Here is a 19,981-nt window from a genome sequence, read left to right as displayed (position 1 = left end):
CTACTTATTTGCAATGTGCAAGTAAATAAATAAAGCCTATAACTGTGATTGAATTCATTCCTTCTTTTACCCTTCCAAGCATTGGTCTCTCCCAATCAGCTAATAAACAACTGCCATTGCTGACCCCTGAAAAATACATATTTTTTGCCTTACCTTAGGATATGGTGTCACTTCTGCATTTAAATAGCTGTAAGCAATTTCTTCTGCACCCTGGCTGATTTGTTCTGTAGAGATCTTGGCTTCTGGCAGGAAAACCTGTGTGCTCTGCTGTGTACCACTGTTTGGTTTGGCCTGTGCTGCACAGACTGCTGGAGAAGGTTCTCAGCAGGCTGGGCAGTGAACAGATTGTCTTGTCTTGGTCCCACTTAGTGTCACCCAGTGTCAATGCTCTGTCACTGCTGTGGCTCACCCGTGGTTGTCACAAAGCTGCATTTTACCCTCTATTGATTGTATTCAGGTACAGCTGGTTTGCCTTGTTTTGTGCTTGCTTTTCAGCTGCACTCATTCCTTCCACATATTTTCTATTTAACATGCCATATTTCTTATACCATACCTTCCTATTTTGGAGCCAGAACCTCTTCTTGGGGATGCTAAAAGGAAGAGCAGAACAATTTTCTATTAGCAACCCACATTTTGCAAGGGCAGAGTGTCCTTTGAATGTGCCATTGAACATGCAATCAATGGATGAAGAAATTATGAATATCAGCAATTATTTCTGGTGAAAGGAGCCTCAAAAGAAGAGTATCCATACAGCTCTTAAAATTGGTACACAGAAATTGGCTGGAGTAGTTGCTTTAGGAAGCACAGAAATAACATTCTCCTTTATGTCACAAATATTTTCAAGTAATCATTGGCTATCACCAGGGTGACTTTTTGAAATACAAAAAAATAATGATTTCTTTGTGAGATCTGAAATATTGGGAAAAATTGAAGGCCAAGTTCATTTCTTGAAAATATGTCCAGGAGGCTTAACCTTTTCTTTTGATTTCATAGGAATGATTTATACAGTTGTATGTTTTTATGCCCAAACCTAGTTTTTTTACCAGGTTGCAAAAAAAAAAAAAAATCAGAAATGTGATTTTAGTTAGCTGTTCCTTTGACAGCAGCACCTAAAGTTAATGTAACAAGATGAGCTGGCAGAGCTTTTCTGAATTTTGGTGGGGTTTTTTTGTTTTTTTTAAATGGAAATTTGGTTGCAATCTCCTTTCAAAATTCTGTTGCTTGCTCAAGTGCAGATATTACGTGCATAATGAGGGGTAAAACTGACAGGACATGTCTGTCACTGGAGTAATGAATATGGAATGATCAGTTTGAAATGAATGAACTGTAAAATATATAATTACCATTCAGTGTTCCATACCTTTCACAATAAAAAGCATGAAATAAAATTTGCACTAAAATGTGTTCCATCTGCAATACTGTAGGACAAAAGCTGAGATGTCACAGGTCAAAATCATTCATATTAGCAATTCATGGAGGTGCTTGATAATTAGGGGCCAAGTGATGAAGCTTTGGAAAATAGGGTTTGATACTTAGTCATGAGACTTAATAATTTCAAAAAAAACCAAAATGTGTAGAAGATGCAATTTCAGTTTTCTTCCATCATTCTGCCATTTGTTTGACAAACAACTTTTTCTGTAGTGGCCTGAGCCCTGGAAACTCTTTTTACAGTAGACAGCAGTAATTAGGAAATGATCTGTTTAATTATCAGGGTATACTAATAAGTAATGAATGGAAGCTTAGCTGTTTTTAGGATTAGACAGAAATGGATGAATTTATAGACATAAAGAGTGTGTCCTATGCAAGTGCTCATATCAAGCTCTTGTGAGCAACTAATTATTCTAGTATTATATAGTACCTTTCTCGGAGGAAAAAAGTACTGATTGCATCTAGTGTTTCAGAGTTTCTCAAAACCAGATTTTTCTCCAAATGTGTCTTTTCATTTTTGGAGAAGAAATGCAGCTGTCACCTCCCAGGCAGTGAGCATTCCTTGGGATCGTGGTGCCCAAGGGCAGGAGCTCCTGTCTGGCTGACCATTGATTATTTCACTCGTTTGTCTGCTTGCTAGCGTGGAACACAACGTGACAAATGCTTTCCATCCAGATCCAAACCAGCACCTTTCCATCATCATTTGGTTTCCCTCATTTGCCCCAGCGCTGCCCATCACTCGTGAGCCATGTGTGACTCCATGGGGCTCACAGGATGCTGTTCCCCGGCTGGCAGTGTCACCTGACAGGCAGCAGGGCTGAGCTGGCAAGGAGGAGGTGGTGGATCTCTCTGCCTGTTGGCAAGAGCTGCCAAGCAGGGATCACTGCAGCAGATGTCACTTGGTTGCCATGCAAGTGAGTGAAATATTCCATCCCACAGCAGAGCAGAGCAACCTGCTGGGTTATTATCTCCCACATGTGACCCAGTTGTCAACTTGATGTGGTTTTTGTGAGGAGCAGGAGGTTTTATATGGTCAGGAGGATTGGTCAGTCCTGCCACAGTTTTCTGTTCCCTTTCTGGGTCCCCTGTACAGTGTGCCCCAACTCTAAAAGCATTTTGGCATTGCCCAAGTAGGGCAGAAACACAGGCAGGAACTAGAAATTTTTGAAGAAGGAAAAACACCCAAAGACACCTTGGAGTAATATTTATGCTGGTGTCTGATGAAAGGCTGTGCAGACACCAGAACCCTGGCTTTGGTTATGTTTAATAACAGAAGGAGGGAAAAGGTAACCAGCACATTCAGGGGATCTCTAGGTTTGCTTTGCTGTACTGGGCTAGCTCCTTCCTCCCCTGTTTATGTGATCAGGCTGAAATGAGAGGGAGACTTGTACAGGGGGGTTCTTGCAGTCAAGATTCAGTCAAGGTTTCAGAGAGCTGGAAAGCTGTCTTATGTTGTTGTGGAATTTGATAGTTTGTTCTCATTCCTAAAGAGGCTGAAATACCAAAAGCACCTTGGGGCTGTCGTTGGAGCCATATGGGGACAAGAATGTGTTATTTGTTGGGGCAGTGCCATGGTGCAGCTCTGGCTGCAGCTCTGGGAACTCTGGCTCCTGATGCAGGCAAATTCTGCCACGCTTCTGCTCTGAACACCACCTGTACTCAGCATTTGTCATTTAAATGCATAAATGTGGATATGAGGAAGGAGTATTTGCTAATGTAAGAATTGCATTTTAAAACTTGGCTGTTGGCAGTATAATTTCTATGTAAATAGATTGATATGTTTCAAAACACTCAGCAATTAGGAGACACTTGAGGATGTTGAGGGAAGAAAGAAAAATAAGAACCTGTTTCCAGGTTGAAATGCAAAAAAAGAGGTGAGGGAGTTTTGAGGGAAGAATAAACCATTCAAATAGGATCAGTGATAATTTTAGGTTTAAATCTGTAGAAAATGTACTGAGAGAAGAGATTGCCTCGGAAAAAATAAAGACTGCATTGATAATGAGGAGGTGCATAAAAGACAATTAAATTAAACATTATGTTATAAAGTCAGAGCTGCTTATTATCAGAAACAGCATCAAAGCTTAAAAACATATTTATTTCAGGCAGTTCCTAGGTCTAGACTAAGCCGTTAAAAGAAAACAAATGAAGTAGAAAAAATTAAAGTGTAGCTAGACTATGTCTGAACAATATAGTGTTGTTATGAAAAGCAGGATGTCAGCGTGTTCACCATATGGTGATTATATAGCCCTTGTAATTAAATGTGTTCTTTGCCTCGAGCTGAAACACTGAGGTCTTGACTCTTAGAATTTCTAGAGCACCCACATTCCTATCAATTTTTTTGGGGTGTAGACGGGTCATTATTTGTTTTGGAGTGTGTAGAAACTTCAGCCAGAACCACAAACTAGTAAGAGGCATTGTATAAAAGTGAAAAGAAATTGGACTCTGTCCCAAAAAACTGTTGTGCTTCAGGAGACAATACAGAATCTGTAAGAAATGACCAACATGGATAGAACTGCAGTGCTATCTTTATCCTCCCTGTGTGTGATTTACTGCATTCCTGCTTTCTGCTGGGACTGAGGACAACACCATCAGCTGGCCTCTGCCTTGTGCACTGATGGCAGCAAAACCTATATAGTCATTATTTTATTGATGTATGGGACCACATAATAAATGTCAGTATTTGAAGGCATGTTCTAAAAGTTTGGTATGAAGATGGAAAGTCAGTTAATATATTTATTTTGAGGTGCATTTGGATTTAAGAGACATCTGAACACAAAATGAGTAAATACTGGCAAATGGACTTCATTTTGTGTTTCGCTGGTGGTTATTTTTACACTGCACTACTGGTGGTTATTTTTATACCTGATGGTTTAATCTGTGGGTTCAGTCCATGGCTGTTGGCCAGGCTGTGATGGAGCTGTGAGCTGTCTGGAGCAGAGCTGTGCCATCCTACCTGTGCACAGTGGAACAGTGAATGTGACATGTGCACTACACCTGTGGTTTGCCTGGAATCCTCACATGGTCCAAGACAACCACAGCATTGATACTCTAAATGGTTCTTATGCTCCCAGCTCTCTATTTCTGTGCATTTTCACGTCTCTCCCTTAACCTTTCAGCTTCATGAGCCTTTGCCCACATAAACCTCCCTAGAATTTATCAGTCTCTCCCAGTTTATGCACTTTTCCTATTATTCCCTCTTTAGGAAGTTGAGTTTCTTAGTTCTCATCAGGGAATCTCTTCCATAATGCAATCACTATTTCAAAACCAACAGGGTTAATTTGGAAAGAGTGGTGGCCATCAAAAAGAAAAAAGATCACTGCATTCTTTCAAGATATCCTGGCTCCCCAGCTCTCTGGGTGAAGTAAAGGACAGGGAATTTGAAGCAATACCTGTCCTTCACATGATCAGCTTCTCTCTCCTAGAACATCCTTCAGCCCTATCCTTCCCAAGTAGTTCAAAGATGAACATCAATACTTTCTTGTTCTTTTTTTTTAAAAAAAAAGAAGCTACTTACTCCTTTAAAATCCATGGCATTAGGATTTATCTCATTTCCCAAGATTTCCAAATGTGTAGGCTTATCTGTAGGAGCATAGGATTTCAGTAAGATTAAATGGGTGATAGCACTTGAGTCTGTGCTATCAAAATAATATGGCATGAAATTTCATAAAGGCTACAATTCTAAAAGATTTTTTTTTCATTTATTTTAGCCTCCTAATCTAATAGGGGCTTTAACTTGGAATTTTTCAAAATACTGTTCTCAGCTACAGAGTATTGCTGAAACTCTTGAGACATAATTGCATAAAACCCAAGTTACTTTAATATCCTTTTTTAAAACTTCAACTCCAGGTACTATTTACAAAGCAAAACCTGCTAATCTGAACGATAAGGTGCTGAAAAACCTTTGGAAAGCTGCTCAGCCAGCGTTAAAATGTCTAAAGTTCTGTAGTGGCTGCAATGTTCACTTTAGAGATGTCATAATTGAGACATTCATAGGAAGAAATAGCAGCAATTGGAATCCCCTGGTTTTGGTATTTCAGGCAATAAGAGGGGATTATAAATACAAATTTGTTCTGTAGTTAAACAGGGCATCCTGCAGGTCTGGAGCTCCTCAGTGAGCTCTGTCTGTGCTGCTGTTAGGGGATTGCTCTTGCTTTTCTGCACAGCCATTGAATTTTATTTTTTTTTTCTTCCCATAAAAACACAGTCTTGATAAAACTGTTTAGCAGAGATCTGTGTGTTCCTCAGCATTACCTGAAATATCTGGAGTATTTGCAAGGCATTGGTATCCAGTCAGGGAAACAACTGTGCTGCAAGCCCAGTTCAGATCTGACAGAACCTGCAGAGGACACTCCATTCTTGTTTATTTAAGGACTAAGGACTAGAGTCAGGTTAATTTAAAATGCATGCTCTTAATGCTTCTAATGGAAAAATAAATCCATGTTCTGAACAACTTTCAGTCCAAACAAAAGAGATAAAGTGTGTCAAACTGGGGCAGCTTCGTCCAGTGAGCATGGAGTTATTAAATATTGAAGAAAGTTAAATTAAATGACAGAAGGGTTAAGAATTGGGCATCTCAAGCTTTTGTGTATTTTTAAATGAGAATGAAGCTGTTCACGAGAAATTCATGTTGAATTAAAGATCAGCATGGGTAAGCAAGATAAATTAAATGCTTTTTGAGTACAATGAAAGGCATAGGAAACACAACTTGTTTGTGACATTTTTGTCATTTGCCCCATTTGTGACATTTTTGTGCCATTTCTGTGACACAAATAAAAACATTTTTCTACCATTAGATACTTTCCTCAAGATTTTTAACTGTATAACCTCATGTCTGATGATGTAATCAGTAATTAATGTTTTTCAAGTTCCCATGGATAGCTGTGGGACAGACTCATCCTCTAATTGCAATTTTATTCCTTAGATATGCTGCACGTGCAGTTTCCTGGTCTTAATCCTGAGGCCTGCAAACTGTGGCAGCTCAGAGTTCAGCTCTGCATTCCCTGCAGTCTGGTTGTTACAACTACTATCGATAGATAAATTTATAAGGACATCTTGAGGAAGGAGTTGAAAAGTCTTTTGTGTCAATAAAAATAACTTGTGAGCTTAAAGCCACTTCAGAGACCACAACTCTGTGGCTCTTTACCTAAAAGATGGCAGTGAGACACACAGCAAAGGTGAATTCTTGAATGCATACGAAAATTCAAAATGTGCTTTTGGGAAATAAGGGGCAAAACCAAAAAATGCTGCTGAAATTTTTATATACCAGTATCGTTAGTGGAATTTTATGAAATTTGTTGTTATTTTTCCTGAACAGCCCAGGTTTGGGTTGAGCAAAGCATTTAAGAAGTTCTTGTTAAATGTTTAATATTAATTTCGTCAGTGTTGAGAAGTTTCTCTCTCCCACTCACAAAAGACCCCCAAACAAACAAGCAAACAATCAAGCAGATTTACAAGAGAATTAAGTATATTTATAGCTGCATAAACATCTCAATATGTCAGAATAAGTACAGAATACGTTATTTTACTTTAGGAATAGACAATAGGTGAGTAATTACTGATACTATCAAGTCAATTAAACAAGTCACTTAATGCTTCTGGTCAAATTAGCTTATAATAATTAGCTACTAAGAAAAGAAGTCTTCCCTTTCAAATGTTCACTTTTTTAAAATATAAGAACAAATTTTGTTGATGGGAACTGTCATTACTGAAAGACCTTCTGTTGGGGGCCAGAAAATGTATTTATGGCATAAAACCTTTCAGTGCAGTGTGCTTGGTGCAGAACAGGCTTTGCTGTGCAACACAATCACCCCAAAGCCAAGGTATCCCCAGGAGCTCCAGTGAGTAATTTACTGGTGCTGAGATGCACTGCACATAATGTATTGCTCAGTTAAAATGTTCTCCAAAGAGTTCACATCTCTTCATCACACATCATAAATCATATCAATTTTGCTTTAACTCAGCTTAGTGTCAAAACTCACGTTGCCTTAATTGGGGCGGGAGTTTCACATTATTATTTTATGTAAAAGCACACAAAGCATTATGGTTTAAAGTTGTCTATCTAAAAATAAAGGCAGAACATAACTACTGAATTTCAGTAATTCAGGCAATGGCATCACAGGGAGAAAGAATTGTGTGGGACAGAATAAATTTCTTCTTTATAATTTGTCTTTGACCAAGCATATGAAATGTGTTTTATTTGTGAAAGTTTCTGGAAAATTTTCAGGGTTCTTTGTAGGTAGGGAAATACTGTTTCTGCTGATAGAGCTACTCAATGGGGTTTTTTCCCTAATGCTGAGAAAGATTTAATCATGTAAAATGCAAACATACATTTACTTCTCCCACTTCCCAGCCATTTTCAGTTTCCACTTCTTGTTTAGCTTATTTTTCCTCAAAAATGCATTTATCCATGTCCTTGTTTTCTCTGCCTTCCAGAGAAATTCTTTCTCAAGCTCCAATCCTCATTTCTTTAGTGACCTAAGCCCCCAAATCTGCCTGTCTTCTGAACATTTTTGTTCTTAGCTGCTACTTTATGAGATTTTGGGTTTTGCTGCTATCTTTGGTTTCTATTCCCGGCTCATTCTGGAAATCCAGGGTTCTATCTCAAGAAATTCTTTGGAGGAATTAAGGTCTACTCTGTTCTGAAGTCTCATGTGCACAATACATGCTCAGGTGTATGAGCCACGTGAGCTTAGTAAAAACAACCTTGGAAATATTGCAGTTACCAGAAACTGGAGTTACTGGAGACTCCAGCAAATTTCTGTTCAGGATAAGAGTTTCCAAAACTGCTTGCTTGGTCATCAAAGAATGAACATGGCACAAGCCACCCTTGTGAGTCAAAATCATCTTCTGATCTCACCCTCTTCTCTGTAATTTCCCCACCTTGGTCCAGAGCTCAGGGCTGTTAAACTCTCCAGAGAACAGGTCCCAGGAATTCAAATTGTATTTTCAGTAGCCATTCCCTTTGAAACATCTGAAAAATGAGGCAGAGCTCTGGCCGCTGCTGGTCCCACAGGTCTCCCTGTGGCATTTACCCAGGAAAGAGTTGCCCCCAGGGAGGAGTGCCTGCCAGATCAGCGCTGTTGGGCTCTGGAGCTGTTCCAGCCCCAGGGCTGTGCCTGGCAGCTCTCCTGTGGCAGCTGCACCCTTTGGATGTTTGCTGAGCATTAGCCCCTGACAGGGCTCTAGGAGCATCTCTCTGCTGTGCAAGGTCAGGCAGAGTGCACAAGGCAGGAAGTTCAGCCTCTTGTGTTCTGCAGAAGTTAATGGGATTTTCTGCCTGTGTCTAAAAGGCTTCCTGAGCATCCTCAATTTGGCTGGTGCTGAGGGCAAGGCCTTTGCACTTACACAGGATTGCAACAGGCTCAGCTGAAGATCATTGAAGTTAGCAGATGAAAAGACTTAGAGCTAAAATAAGTGGTAAGAAAGCCTAAATTTCCTGCCAATTTGTCTGAAATCACCAATCTCTTTAAACTAGAGATGAGGGAACCCATTATCAGCACAATTAAATGGAAAACAAATCCATTGTGCTATTTTGGGGGAAAACAGACAGAAAGAAAACATTTGCATTCATAAAGCAATTCTTCACCATTATAATTTGCTCCTAAATTGCTCCTAATTTGCTCAGGTTTTAGGTGCCTGAAGTTTAGAAATCAGCAGGTAAATCAACTGATAATACTGAATCTGCCCTAGTGTCAGGAGTTAAACCTTCTAATAGTCACTTTTTTTTTTTTCTTTCACAATTCTTCTATAATGTGTTATTTTTGGATCAGTGACATTTTCTAAATGATTTGAGTCAGAAACCATCTGAATTTTGCAAATACCATTGTACTGTGTCCCTTGAGCACGTGCTGCTTCCCACCCACTCCCCTCTCCCCCGCCCAAACAAGCGTCTATCTTGGCTCAGAGAAAAGATGTTGTCTCTCCACATGAGATGATGTCCTCATAGATTTTGTCCTTATTGCAGTCCTGTTATAACAATGCTTCTGCTCTGACAAATTGCAGCTCTGTTGCTCTCAGGCATTGAGACTTGGGAGATTTAATGCACAGCCTGTGATTGCCCTCAGAAAGTGCCGTGCATGTCTTAAATACAGTGCAGGAGGGCAGCGGATTTTTGGGGTTCTGAACAGCATCTGGGCCTCGCTCTGTATTTCTGTGGTTTCATTTTGGGGCTTGTCCTTAAACTGCCTTTGAGGCAGCAGTGCTGGGGGCAGGAGGTTCCTGCAGGCTCTTCTGAAGGGGTTGGTTGGTTCTCTGTCGCTGTTTTCTGCTGGGTTGCTGTGCGTGCCAAGCGTGTCAGCAGAGGAACACGGAGTGGCACTTGTCTAGCACAGTGCTTTCATTGCATCCAGAGCCTTGCAATCACAACCTTTGGTGGGACAGGCTGGCAAAATGCAGTGTAAATGGTGCAGACAAATTTTAATGGATTGACCTCGAACTGTAATAAAGGAAGAAGATTAATTGCCTTAGCCTAGATGTTATAAATTATTTATATTATGGGTTTATATGAATGACTAATAAATTACAGGAAGGGAGGCAAGTTTAAAAAGGACAAAAAACCCACAGCAAGGGTATATTTCATCTTTATGTCTTAACTAAACATGTTTGAATTCATGAAAGCCTTGCACTGAGTTCAGCTCCCACCCAACTAGACAAAGGCAAGGAAAAGGGAGACAAGAAATGCTTCCAGAGAAGCTCTTTTGTAAAAAAGACAAAACCATTTTTTCCCTCCTCTAGTTTTAGAGTTAATATAAGTGTTCTACAACCTAATATACTTTAAGAGGGAAATTATTTTTTCCTGTGGTTATTATCTGCTGATTTTTCAGCTTGTTTGCTCTTTTGAGCTTAGCTTGCTATGCAGTGCTCTGCTTTTTTTAGTTCCCGAAACTTCACATACACATCTGTGTCTAGATTTCTTCCATCATCTCTGGCAAATGCAAACCAAAGTAGTTTGCCCATCACTTTATTTTACAGAATGCTGTTAATTTGAACGCATTCTTAAGAGGCATTGAAATACTTTTTTTAACTATTCCTGCCTTTTCCATTTTAAAGGTAAAATGAAAAGTTCCCATCACATTTAAAACTTTATAGGAATTCCAGAAAGGTGCATGTTAATCTTTAAAATATTCTAACGAGCACTGTATGTAATCAGAATTATAGAACTTTTAAAATAATATGAATTTTGTGTTTCTTTTCTATTTAAACCTACAGTTTCATGTAGCCTGAAATAGACAGTATGGTAAAACTTTTTTGTTGTGGTGTTTGAATAAATGCAGTGTGGCATTACTGTGTTTTTGGAAACCTAAAATCTCACTCCAGCATTTTGAAGTAGAATCAGTAGTTGAAATGAGACAAGTCAAAACACTTTTGAATTAATATTTAAAATCCTGTTTCTTTTGGAGACACTGCATAGGGATAGGAAAATATCAGAGATCTGAGAGGTGTGTTAAGCAGTGGATAAATACTGCTTTGAACCAGTCTAATATTTTGTAGTTGTCCTTTTGTCTTGGAGTAAGACACTTAGAGAGTTCATTTATAATGATATTTGAAGGTTTTTCTTTTAGAATCTAGTACCTCATGAAAGCTTACAGAGTGGTTTCTGCTTGAATTCTAGGATAATATTTCACCAGCCTTTAACAGAGAGAATATAAACACCCCCCAACCAGAACACCAGCTACTCATTCAGCATTAGAGATTTCTTCTTTTAAAGCAAGGATCTGAAGAGGTGTAAAAGGATCAATAATTTCAATGATGAGAAAATACTTCAAAGTGATAGACCATCTGATGCAAAAGAATTGCTTTGCACTCCCAAAGTGTGGATATTTTCCATTATTTGTAAAATTTCCATACCATGGGTTACGTGAAGCTTGTATAGTCATGTTTTTTACATTTGCAGATGTATCTCCGAGATATCCTCCAGGATAAGAGCTTGCAAATCATTTGACATTTTATTTTATTTTGATTTTGCTATATTCTTTTCTTCTTCCTAATCCCAGTCTCCAAGGTCTAGGTCTGTAGCATTTGTTCGTAATGTACTTTCTTTTCTTCCCCCCCAATATAATTTAAGGAATGATGTTGCTGTCACTCATTTGACTGCTGTTATTGCTCATTGGACACCAATTGAAGAAATCTGAGGCTGGTAGAATTGCAGTCCCTGTATCTGAGGCTATTTCCTAAGTAAAAATGCCATCAGAATTATTCTGTGAGAGTCTCTAGGAGGAAAGTTTTGGGGGTTTTTGTTTGTCTGCTTGTTTGGGTTTGTTTAGTTGGTTGGTTTTTAAGAGCTCAGACAATTAACAGAATTGGGAGGAATGAAAAGCATTTGGTACTTTAAATTTTGGTTGCATAAGGATTTCCTTTTCATGTGAGTCCCTATTTACTATTTCATTATTGTTAAATTGTCTCTGCCTTCAGTCAAGAGATCACCTTTGTCTCAGAGCAGGTGTGTCATTCAGAGCCTTTGAGTTCCATCCCAGTGCCAGTGGAGCACATTTGTGGTCTGCATGTTCAGGCAATTCACGTACTCCAATAACAAATTCAGAATACTTCAACTGCCCTGCAAACCAGAATCCCAAATGCCATAAAAAGCTCTGAAATTGCATCCATCACTTCTCATTTTTCAACATCGACAAGACTTTTGGCCTTCATCTATTACATAAACTCACCAATCTCTCCTCTGGCTGTACAGTCATTACAAGATAAAGAGATTTGAGATCCCTGTTTTCCATTTCACCTTTCACTGACACATCCCCACTTTAATCTTCCTGTTGCTTAGTTATTGCAAAAATGGGCAAAACCAACTACTGTGAAGATAAGTATGCTTTCTTCTGCAAGAAGATATATTGCAACATAGAAATGAACTCAAAGCTCCCAGATTACTGCTAGAATATGAAATAATTCAGCTTTAAAAGGATCGGTCTTCCTGAGTCCACAATTTCCTAATGGTCAAACAAAGAAGCAAGAAAGGAAAAGAATGAACCTCAATTTGCCGTAAATATATTTGTTTGCTTTTTCCAAATAGCCAGTGGAAAAAATAATTTGTTAATTGCCCAGGTTTACCTGTGGCCAGAGCCCTCTCCATTGTCTTGGTGGTTTCTGCTGCTTTCTTCACAAAGGGAGAAACTTGAATCTCATTGATGTCTGGGGGTTTTACAGAAGACAAGGCAGGAAAGAGTTCAGGGTTATATCTGTGGGTTGTGTTTGGTTTTCTGATTATATTTTTTAAATAATCTCATCTGGTTCAATTTGGTTTCACTTTAAGTGTCAACTCCCCATCTTTGAGGTGATTTCTGTAAACTCACCAGGTGTTTTCCTCAGCATTCAGTACACACAGCTAAATAATAGGTGCAGAAATGACCTTGCATCTGGGTTTGCTGCAGACATGGTGGCTATTCCTTGGGGCAGTGCTCCCTCCTGCCTGGGGAGTGCATTCCTCACACTGACATTTGTTGAGCTATCACCACTGTGTTACTGATGTAGGAGTTCCAGAGACATAACATGCAGGTTGTGCCTGCAGGAGGAAAGCACAGTTTGTAAGCACAGCAAGGCTAAGCCTCTTACATGTCCCCCTTCCTTTAGTTTGTGGTTTCATACTTTCCAGTGAGTAGGAGATGGATAGTGAGAGGGATGGAGATGGAAAGGGTTCAGGAGTAAGACAATCTGAGGATAAGTGATATATCCTCTCCTTAAAGTGTCTTATTGTGGGCTCTTCCCATGTGCTTCAAGACCAGATATCCAAATGTTCAAAGCTGCATTTGAAGGACAGAATTTTCCAGAATGAACTTCAGATCCCATTTAAGCATAACTAAAGCTGGTTAAATTGAAAAGAGGTGGAGACTTTGATAAAAGTGATTAAAAGGTAGAAGTTGAAATTTTGCCTACAATGTACAGATCACAAAAGTAATTTTAGATATTGTTCTGAAAATATAAAGTGAGAAGTTGACCAAGAGTCAAGTGTTCTCCCCCACCCTTCTGCTTCCCTTCGTGTCTTGTCAAGTTGGGTTTCTCTGGATGTCCTTTCTCTTGCAACAGAGCTTTGCAACTGAAAGTAATTCCTTCAAAAGTGTCTGAACCTAATTATGCTGACAGTTGAGAATATTTTGCAAATTGCCTTTTTATTTTGGAGTCTTAATTGAAGGGATGTCTGTAAGTGTTGGCTTTCTCATCAGTGCAGTACAATGTGCATGTCATTTTCCTTTTATATTTGAGTGCTTATTATTGGGATTTTGTTAGTGGCTTTTGAGTAATACCACGAATATTGGAAGTATGTTAAATAATTTCTCTTTATAGATAAAACGAGCTGAATGGATGTGAAACACAAACCAAATTAATTAGACTGCTTTTTTTTCCTTTTCTAGTGAACAAACACAAACCCTGGATTGAGACGTCGTACCATGGAATCATAACTGAAAACAATGACACTGTGATTTTGGATCCTCCCCTGGTGGCTTTGGATAAAGATGCACCTGTTCCCTTTGCAGGTAGGAATGTACATGAGCAGCAGCATTTGAGCCTATGCAGTGCATTTTGAATTTCTGAGCATGTGAAAGGAAGGAATTTCCAGTGTGATTTGAAGGATGTGTGTAAAGGATGTGTCTGAGTGCTCAGGACTTGACTATTTGTTGTGAAGCAGAAGACATTATAAACAGAATACTATAGCAGGCACCCACTATCAACACATTTTTAATGAAAACACAGTAATTATACAATTAAATTGGAATTTGCTTTTATAGAAATGAATCATTGTAATTGCCTAAGGTAATAATACATAGTTAATTTTGTTCAGCAATAACAGCTTCTGCTTTCTCTCTTAATATTTTGCTCCCTGGCTGTGGACAAACTGTGTGACAAATATTTAAAGTTGCTCAAATCATGTGTTACTGTGTGAGTACTTCATAACTGTCAAGACTTGGACAGAAAATTTAATGGAGGTTTTGAAACTTTTTGCTCAGGTTGCTGTATGATAGATGTATGTCATATAGGAGTTTTCATCTGTATTAAGTCCATTTTTCCTGATGCTTTTTCTGTCCTGTTATGAGTCCCTTAAGCAGAATATGGGACTTCTGCACATCAAGCAAGTTTTCTCTTAAATTCCCTGTTCCATTAAAAATACTTCTGGAAGAAAAGGGAGAATAGTAAAGCTTCATAGCTGTTCTGAAGATCCTAAAAAGATGCAGCTGTTAAACAGATAATATTGCCTAAGGATGTTCACTTTTTATAAGGAAGGAAACTGGTAAAGGTATCCTTGTTCTCATGGAGAAGTCAAGTTCAGGAAGCACAAGTCCAAGTGCTTGTCCTGAACAGTGTTTTACAGCATCAGGAAAGAATTATTAGCCACTTTCCCCAAAAGCTTATTCTGGCTTCAACTCCTATCCTGCCAAACAGGGGTTCACAAAGGGTTTTGTATCTAAACCCCATTTTAATATCAAAATTTCTTTGGCACTCATGGTGCCCACCCAGTGATTCTTGGTTGCATGAAGTTCAATTCCTAGTCAAAAAATGCCCTTTTCATTTTTTTTCATTTTTTTATTCTTCTGTCACTGTAGGTGCTCCATGTATATTTGGTTCTTTTGCTTGCATTCCCTTAGGATCCTTTCAGGGACGTTAATCACATGCTGCTGTCACTGACACTTTGCAAACTCTGCTGACTGAGAATCTGTTAGCCTAATTATTTTCTGCAGCTTTTACATTGGGAGAATCAACACCTTTTTCATTAAATAGTAATTTACTTTTCATGTAGAAAATCATCCTTTGAAATACTGAACTTAGACAGACTGGCTTTTCTGATAAAGGTTACAGTAGATAGTTGTTTTAATTTAGCTTCTCCATTTATTGATTTGAATTATTTATATTGCAAGAAGTATCTACTTCTTACAAGGGAAAATACTTTCTGTGTATTTCCTGATATTAGTAGTTCATTTCCTGATAATATTTGGCCTCATGATCTGCAGTCTAGGCATAATATCATAGTACTGATTGAATCCTTCATTCCCTTGAAGGACCTGGATTCCCTGTTTTTGGAAAAACCTCTGTGCACTTTCTTAAAAAACTATTACCTTTATGAATTGTTAGAGGAACTTATTATTTCTGTTGCAATTTTTGCTTTAATATCATGCACTTTTATTTGGTTTCATAATATCATTAATTTATTAAAGGTGTTTATGGAAAATTCAATTTGCATCATGTATTTAGTAGGAGAAAACTGAAATAGATACAACTACAACATTAACATATTCAGTAGCTGTACGTTTAATAATGTGGGAATGTGGAATATCCTTCATGGCCATATTTTGTTTAAATGGGGAAAAGTTATTGAACAGTATAATATATCAGTCTTCAATTGTAACACAGAATCAGAGCTCCAACAGTTCCTTTATCATATAAATGACAGTTAATATTTTCAGTATTTTTTTCAACTTTGTAGAAGAAAAAAATCATAGTATTTGGAAAGATTTCCATGTTTGGCTGGTTGGTTGTTTTTTTAATGGGCCCAGATTGAAGAATACATCAGGGCAGTTTCTGATCCATGCTGGAACATCTGCTTACATCTCCTGGAACAAACTGCAGTAAGACTGAAGGTTTACTTTAAGCAATTAAGAGGCATTCGCTGTTCAGGGATTCTTACCTGCCATTAGCACTTTGGTTGTTCTCTGTACCCACTGTCACGTTATTTTTTTAGTTGAAATGCTACTTGTGGCTACAGGCCTACTCTGAACTGCAAATGGTATTTTTGTTTTCACTTATGGAAACTTGAACATTTTTCCTAATGCCTTTTTTCATCACCATGGCTACTAAGGTAAGTCTGTCAGTCCCTTCCAGGGGTACACACATTATGGTGCACAGCAAACCTTAATGGTCACAGGGGAAAATTACTGCAATCTGCAGGGTTTTTTCACCTCTGTCTAATGTTTAACATCAAGGGTGATGACAGGAGAAAAAGGAGTTTTATGTGCAGTTACACTCCCAACAGGTCTGTGTTTCCAGGAAGGACTAACAGGGCTAATGTGAAAATGCTGACTGCCAAATGTGATCAGCATATTTCATAACTGGAGCATGAAGACTTTCACAAGATTGCAGTGAATTGCTTTGGGTGTCTCTTTATCTTATGAATTTATTGTGAGTAATTGAAGTATGAGTAAAGTCCTGGTTCTTAAAATTATTGTGCTGTAAACATACCTCACTTTCTCTTTTTTAAGCAATTGCATTTTTTTGTCTCCTAGTTTTGAAGGAAAGCTTGAAAATACCATTACAAGCTTGTAAGTGTGAGAAGTAATATCAGCAGTTTTCCATATTTCAGTTTTTCAAGTCCAGGCCTGAAAAGGATTTTCACAGGCTGGTGTTGAGATACATCTGCTCTAACTAAACTTACCATGGCAGCCTGGAGCCTTTTGCAGGGGATCAGACACATTCCCTGACCCTCCTCTCCTCCCCTTGGCCAAAAAATACCCTGAAACAAATAAACCCCTGTAAGAAACACAGATAAACTGAGAGCATTGTGTAGGTGTAGGGTGAACTTAGTTCCTCTAGGGAGATACATGGGAGCAATCTCTCTTTAAAAAATGTAATAAAAGGCACCCACAAGGAGGAATGTAACTTCAGTTCAATTTCACCGACTGGCACAGGCAGCTCTCATTCTGGTGGGGATGCTGGTAACCACTGCAGGGATTTGACTTGGAGCCTTAGGGGTGGTTTGGCTAGAAACAAGGTGGATCTGCTGAATCCATTTGCCAGGATTCTGTCCCTCACCAAATGCTGGGAGATTGTGGAAGGCTTGGAAAAGACATCTGTCTGCATTCCAATAACAGCAACTACGTTTCATCAGCAATGCTGTGCAAAACTAGATCTGAAAGGAACTTCAGGATGTCTCCAGTCCATCCTCCTGCCCAAGGCAGGTCTCTCGTCATTCCTGATAAATAATTTTCTGTCCTAATCTCACAGTTCTGTAGTGACAGAGATGCAACAGCTTCCTTGGGCACTCTATTGCACACTGCACCATACTCCTGGTTTGTCATGGTGCTTGCTCTGAGCGTTCTGTGCAGTGATTTTAGCCCATTAGTTTTAGTCCTGTCCACACTGGCTAGGCAGAGAAGATTATTCCCACTCTTTTTTTTTTTTGCAGTAGCAGCCTTCTATGTTGCTCCCTAAAAGCCCTGTGACATCTCAAACAGCCCGGGGTGCAGGTGGCTCCTGCTGTGTGTGGTGTCACCTGGAGCAGAGAGACAGCAGGTGACATTCAGAGCCATGAGGTGATGGCTGCCCTGTGTCACCTTGGGAGAGAAGAGCCAAACTTGTCCCTGTGTCCCATCATTGGGCTGCTAACCTGCAGTGAGTGTCTCAGTGAGGCTGAGCTGGATAATTGTACCACAGTGAGTTGGCCCATTACACCTCAGGCTGCTTTTATGCTCTTGATAAATTTACAGAGAGCCTTTCCCAGCAAGGTCAGAGGTCTGGCTCTCCCCAGACAAGGGATCTGTGTCTCAGAAGCAGTTCCACATCACACTTCCTTGGCAGATGGAGTCCCAGTCTCTGGCTGGATTTTGGCTGTGCTAAAAGCCCTGTAAAGAATAAGGAGACAATAAAACCAGCCAAGAAGGATGTCTGAATATTCACTAAACTACAAGCTGCAACCACAAACTCTCCCAAATCTTCTTTGGTATTTTAGCAGTTCAGAGGAATGTGTACTCTCAGCTGCACCACAGCAAATCCAGTAGCTGTCAGTCCACTGACACCCAGGGGCTGAACACAAAATCCCATTTCTCTGCTTCCAACTGTGAAGCTGTCCAGCCTCCTTGTTTGTTTGTTTGTATTGATAAGCAGTGGCATTAATAACAGCAACTCTCCTTTTGGTACAACATTAAAAGTACAGAAGTTATTTTAAAATTGTCATTCTGAATATTATCCTTTCTACTCACTGTCAGCCAGACTTAGAACATGAGTCAGTTCATGATGCCCAGAATTCATTGGTGTTAAATATTTCTCTGTGGAAATGATGCATGATCAAGAAATATAAACTGCAGGCGAAGCCATGGAGTGTTGCAGTTGTTTTTAACAATTTTTAATGATTTTTAATTTCTATATTTGAAGATTTAATTTATTACTGTAGCTTAATTAGTTAAGACTTTAGCCTTCAAAGGCAAAAACCCAATCTCTTCACAGTGATCCTAATCTAAGGTAAAAAAAAAAGATTGGTAATAGCACAATTAATTCTGGACATGCTGTTTTAGACTGAAGGGGTGCTGCTTCTCATCCAGTAAAGCTAAGAGTGATAAACATGCTCAGGTTTCAGATGTAGAATGCACCAAAAAACCAATCAGTCTGACAGTGACCTCTGCTAGTCCCTGTAGCTCAGAGATGAGGGGTTGAGGGCTTTAGGCTTTGGTTATTTTTTGTTCTCAAAGTTTTTGCCAATTGAGTTTGATTGCCTTTCTCAGTCATTTTTATAGCTGTGAAATACTAGTAGGTGGCATCAATGTCTCCAAAAGACTGAAGGTTCAAGGATTCAGGCTGTTCTAGTCGAGCTTTTAGCAGCTGCTGTCATTGCAGGAGGAAGAAAATAAGACTTAAATGCAGGAGAGTGAATGTGAGTTCCTTCCAAAAGATAAAACCAATAATGAATGGGAATGTTGAGATAAACTTTATTACACCTAAATATGATAAATTACTTCAAGCTAGAAAAAAGCAAGGATAAATATCCAACTTATTCCAGTCTGATGATATCCACTTGGACTTTTAAAGCTACCTATGGAAAATATTGATTTGAAATAAGTGGGAACTGTTTTTGAGTAGTTTTCTTTATATGTGATTTGATCTTTAGAAAAATAGGGCAGGATATTGCTGTGGACATGCAAAACTGCACAATGGGACAGGGAGAGAATGTGGCATTTTATAACCCTGAAGTGTACTAAATAACCATCCAAATAAAAAATTGTTTAGTTAAAACAGGTTATAACGGAAGTTGCCAGGAAAATAGGGAGAGCTGTTAAACTTCTGGTCTATTCAGAGCACAGGACTTAAACCCAAGGGGGAGCACTGGGAGTCCTAAGCCTGTAGGCACAAAAATGTAGCTGCTGTTATGCTCTGAGTATGGATGTAGATTTTGTGTCAAACTCCCTTGAAACTAATGAAGCCTCGCTATATGAGAGCCATTGCTTTTATTAAAAAGTACACTAGGAACAATCAGCCTGAATCTGCACTTGAAGTATGAAGTAATTTATTTCAATGAACTATATCCATTACCTTTTTCCTTTCAACAAAATATTTTAAACGCTGCAGAAGGTAATTTATTTTGTTGAGGTACTATTTTAACTTCTTTTTTCCTGCCATGAAATATTTTAGTGCGAATTAAGACTGTAACTTGATTTTGAGATGTAATTTTTGCTATATACTTAACCATGGCTTCTACACTTCTTAGTTTTCTCTAAAATCAGAGATGTTTCCTCAAGGACTTCAGATTCTGAACATTACAGGAAGGACAGCATAGGAAACACGTCTGTTTGGGGGTAAAGAGGATGAGGAATAGTTCTGTTATTATGGTTTGAGTGATACATGCAGGGTTGCC

At 38.9% G+C, this 19,981-nt stretch overlaps 1 protein-coding gene across 2 annotated transcripts in view; it reads left to right on the top strand.

The window, feature by feature from the left end:
- Nucleotides 1-19,981, top strand: part of CLSTN2 (calsyntenin 2) — a 298,945-nt gene that overhangs the window by 115,223 nt on the left and 163,741 nt on the right. For both annotated transcript variants that reach the window (XM_085069686.1, XM_085069683.1), the window contains exon 2: nt 13,782-13,904. Coding sequence is in view for 1 of the 2 variants with exons in the window: in XM_085069683.1 (XP_084925809.1) it covers nt 13,782-13,904 (123 nt within the window). In the remaining variant the exon portion in view is untranslated. The remainder of the gene's footprint in view (nt 1-13,781; nt 13,905-19,981) is intronic.

The sequence above is a fragment of the Lichenostomus cassidix genome, chromosome 9 (assembly GCF_008360975.1).
Source record: "Lichenostomus cassidix isolate B80296 chromosome 9, HeHo_3.0, whole genome shotgun sequence".
In the NCBI taxonomy this organism is placed as follows: Eukaryota; Metazoa; Chordata; class Aves; order Passeriformes; family Meliphagidae; genus Lichenostomus; species Lichenostomus cassidix.
Note: the sequence above shows the minus strand (reverse complement) of the source record. Positions and strands in the feature narration are given on the sequence as shown.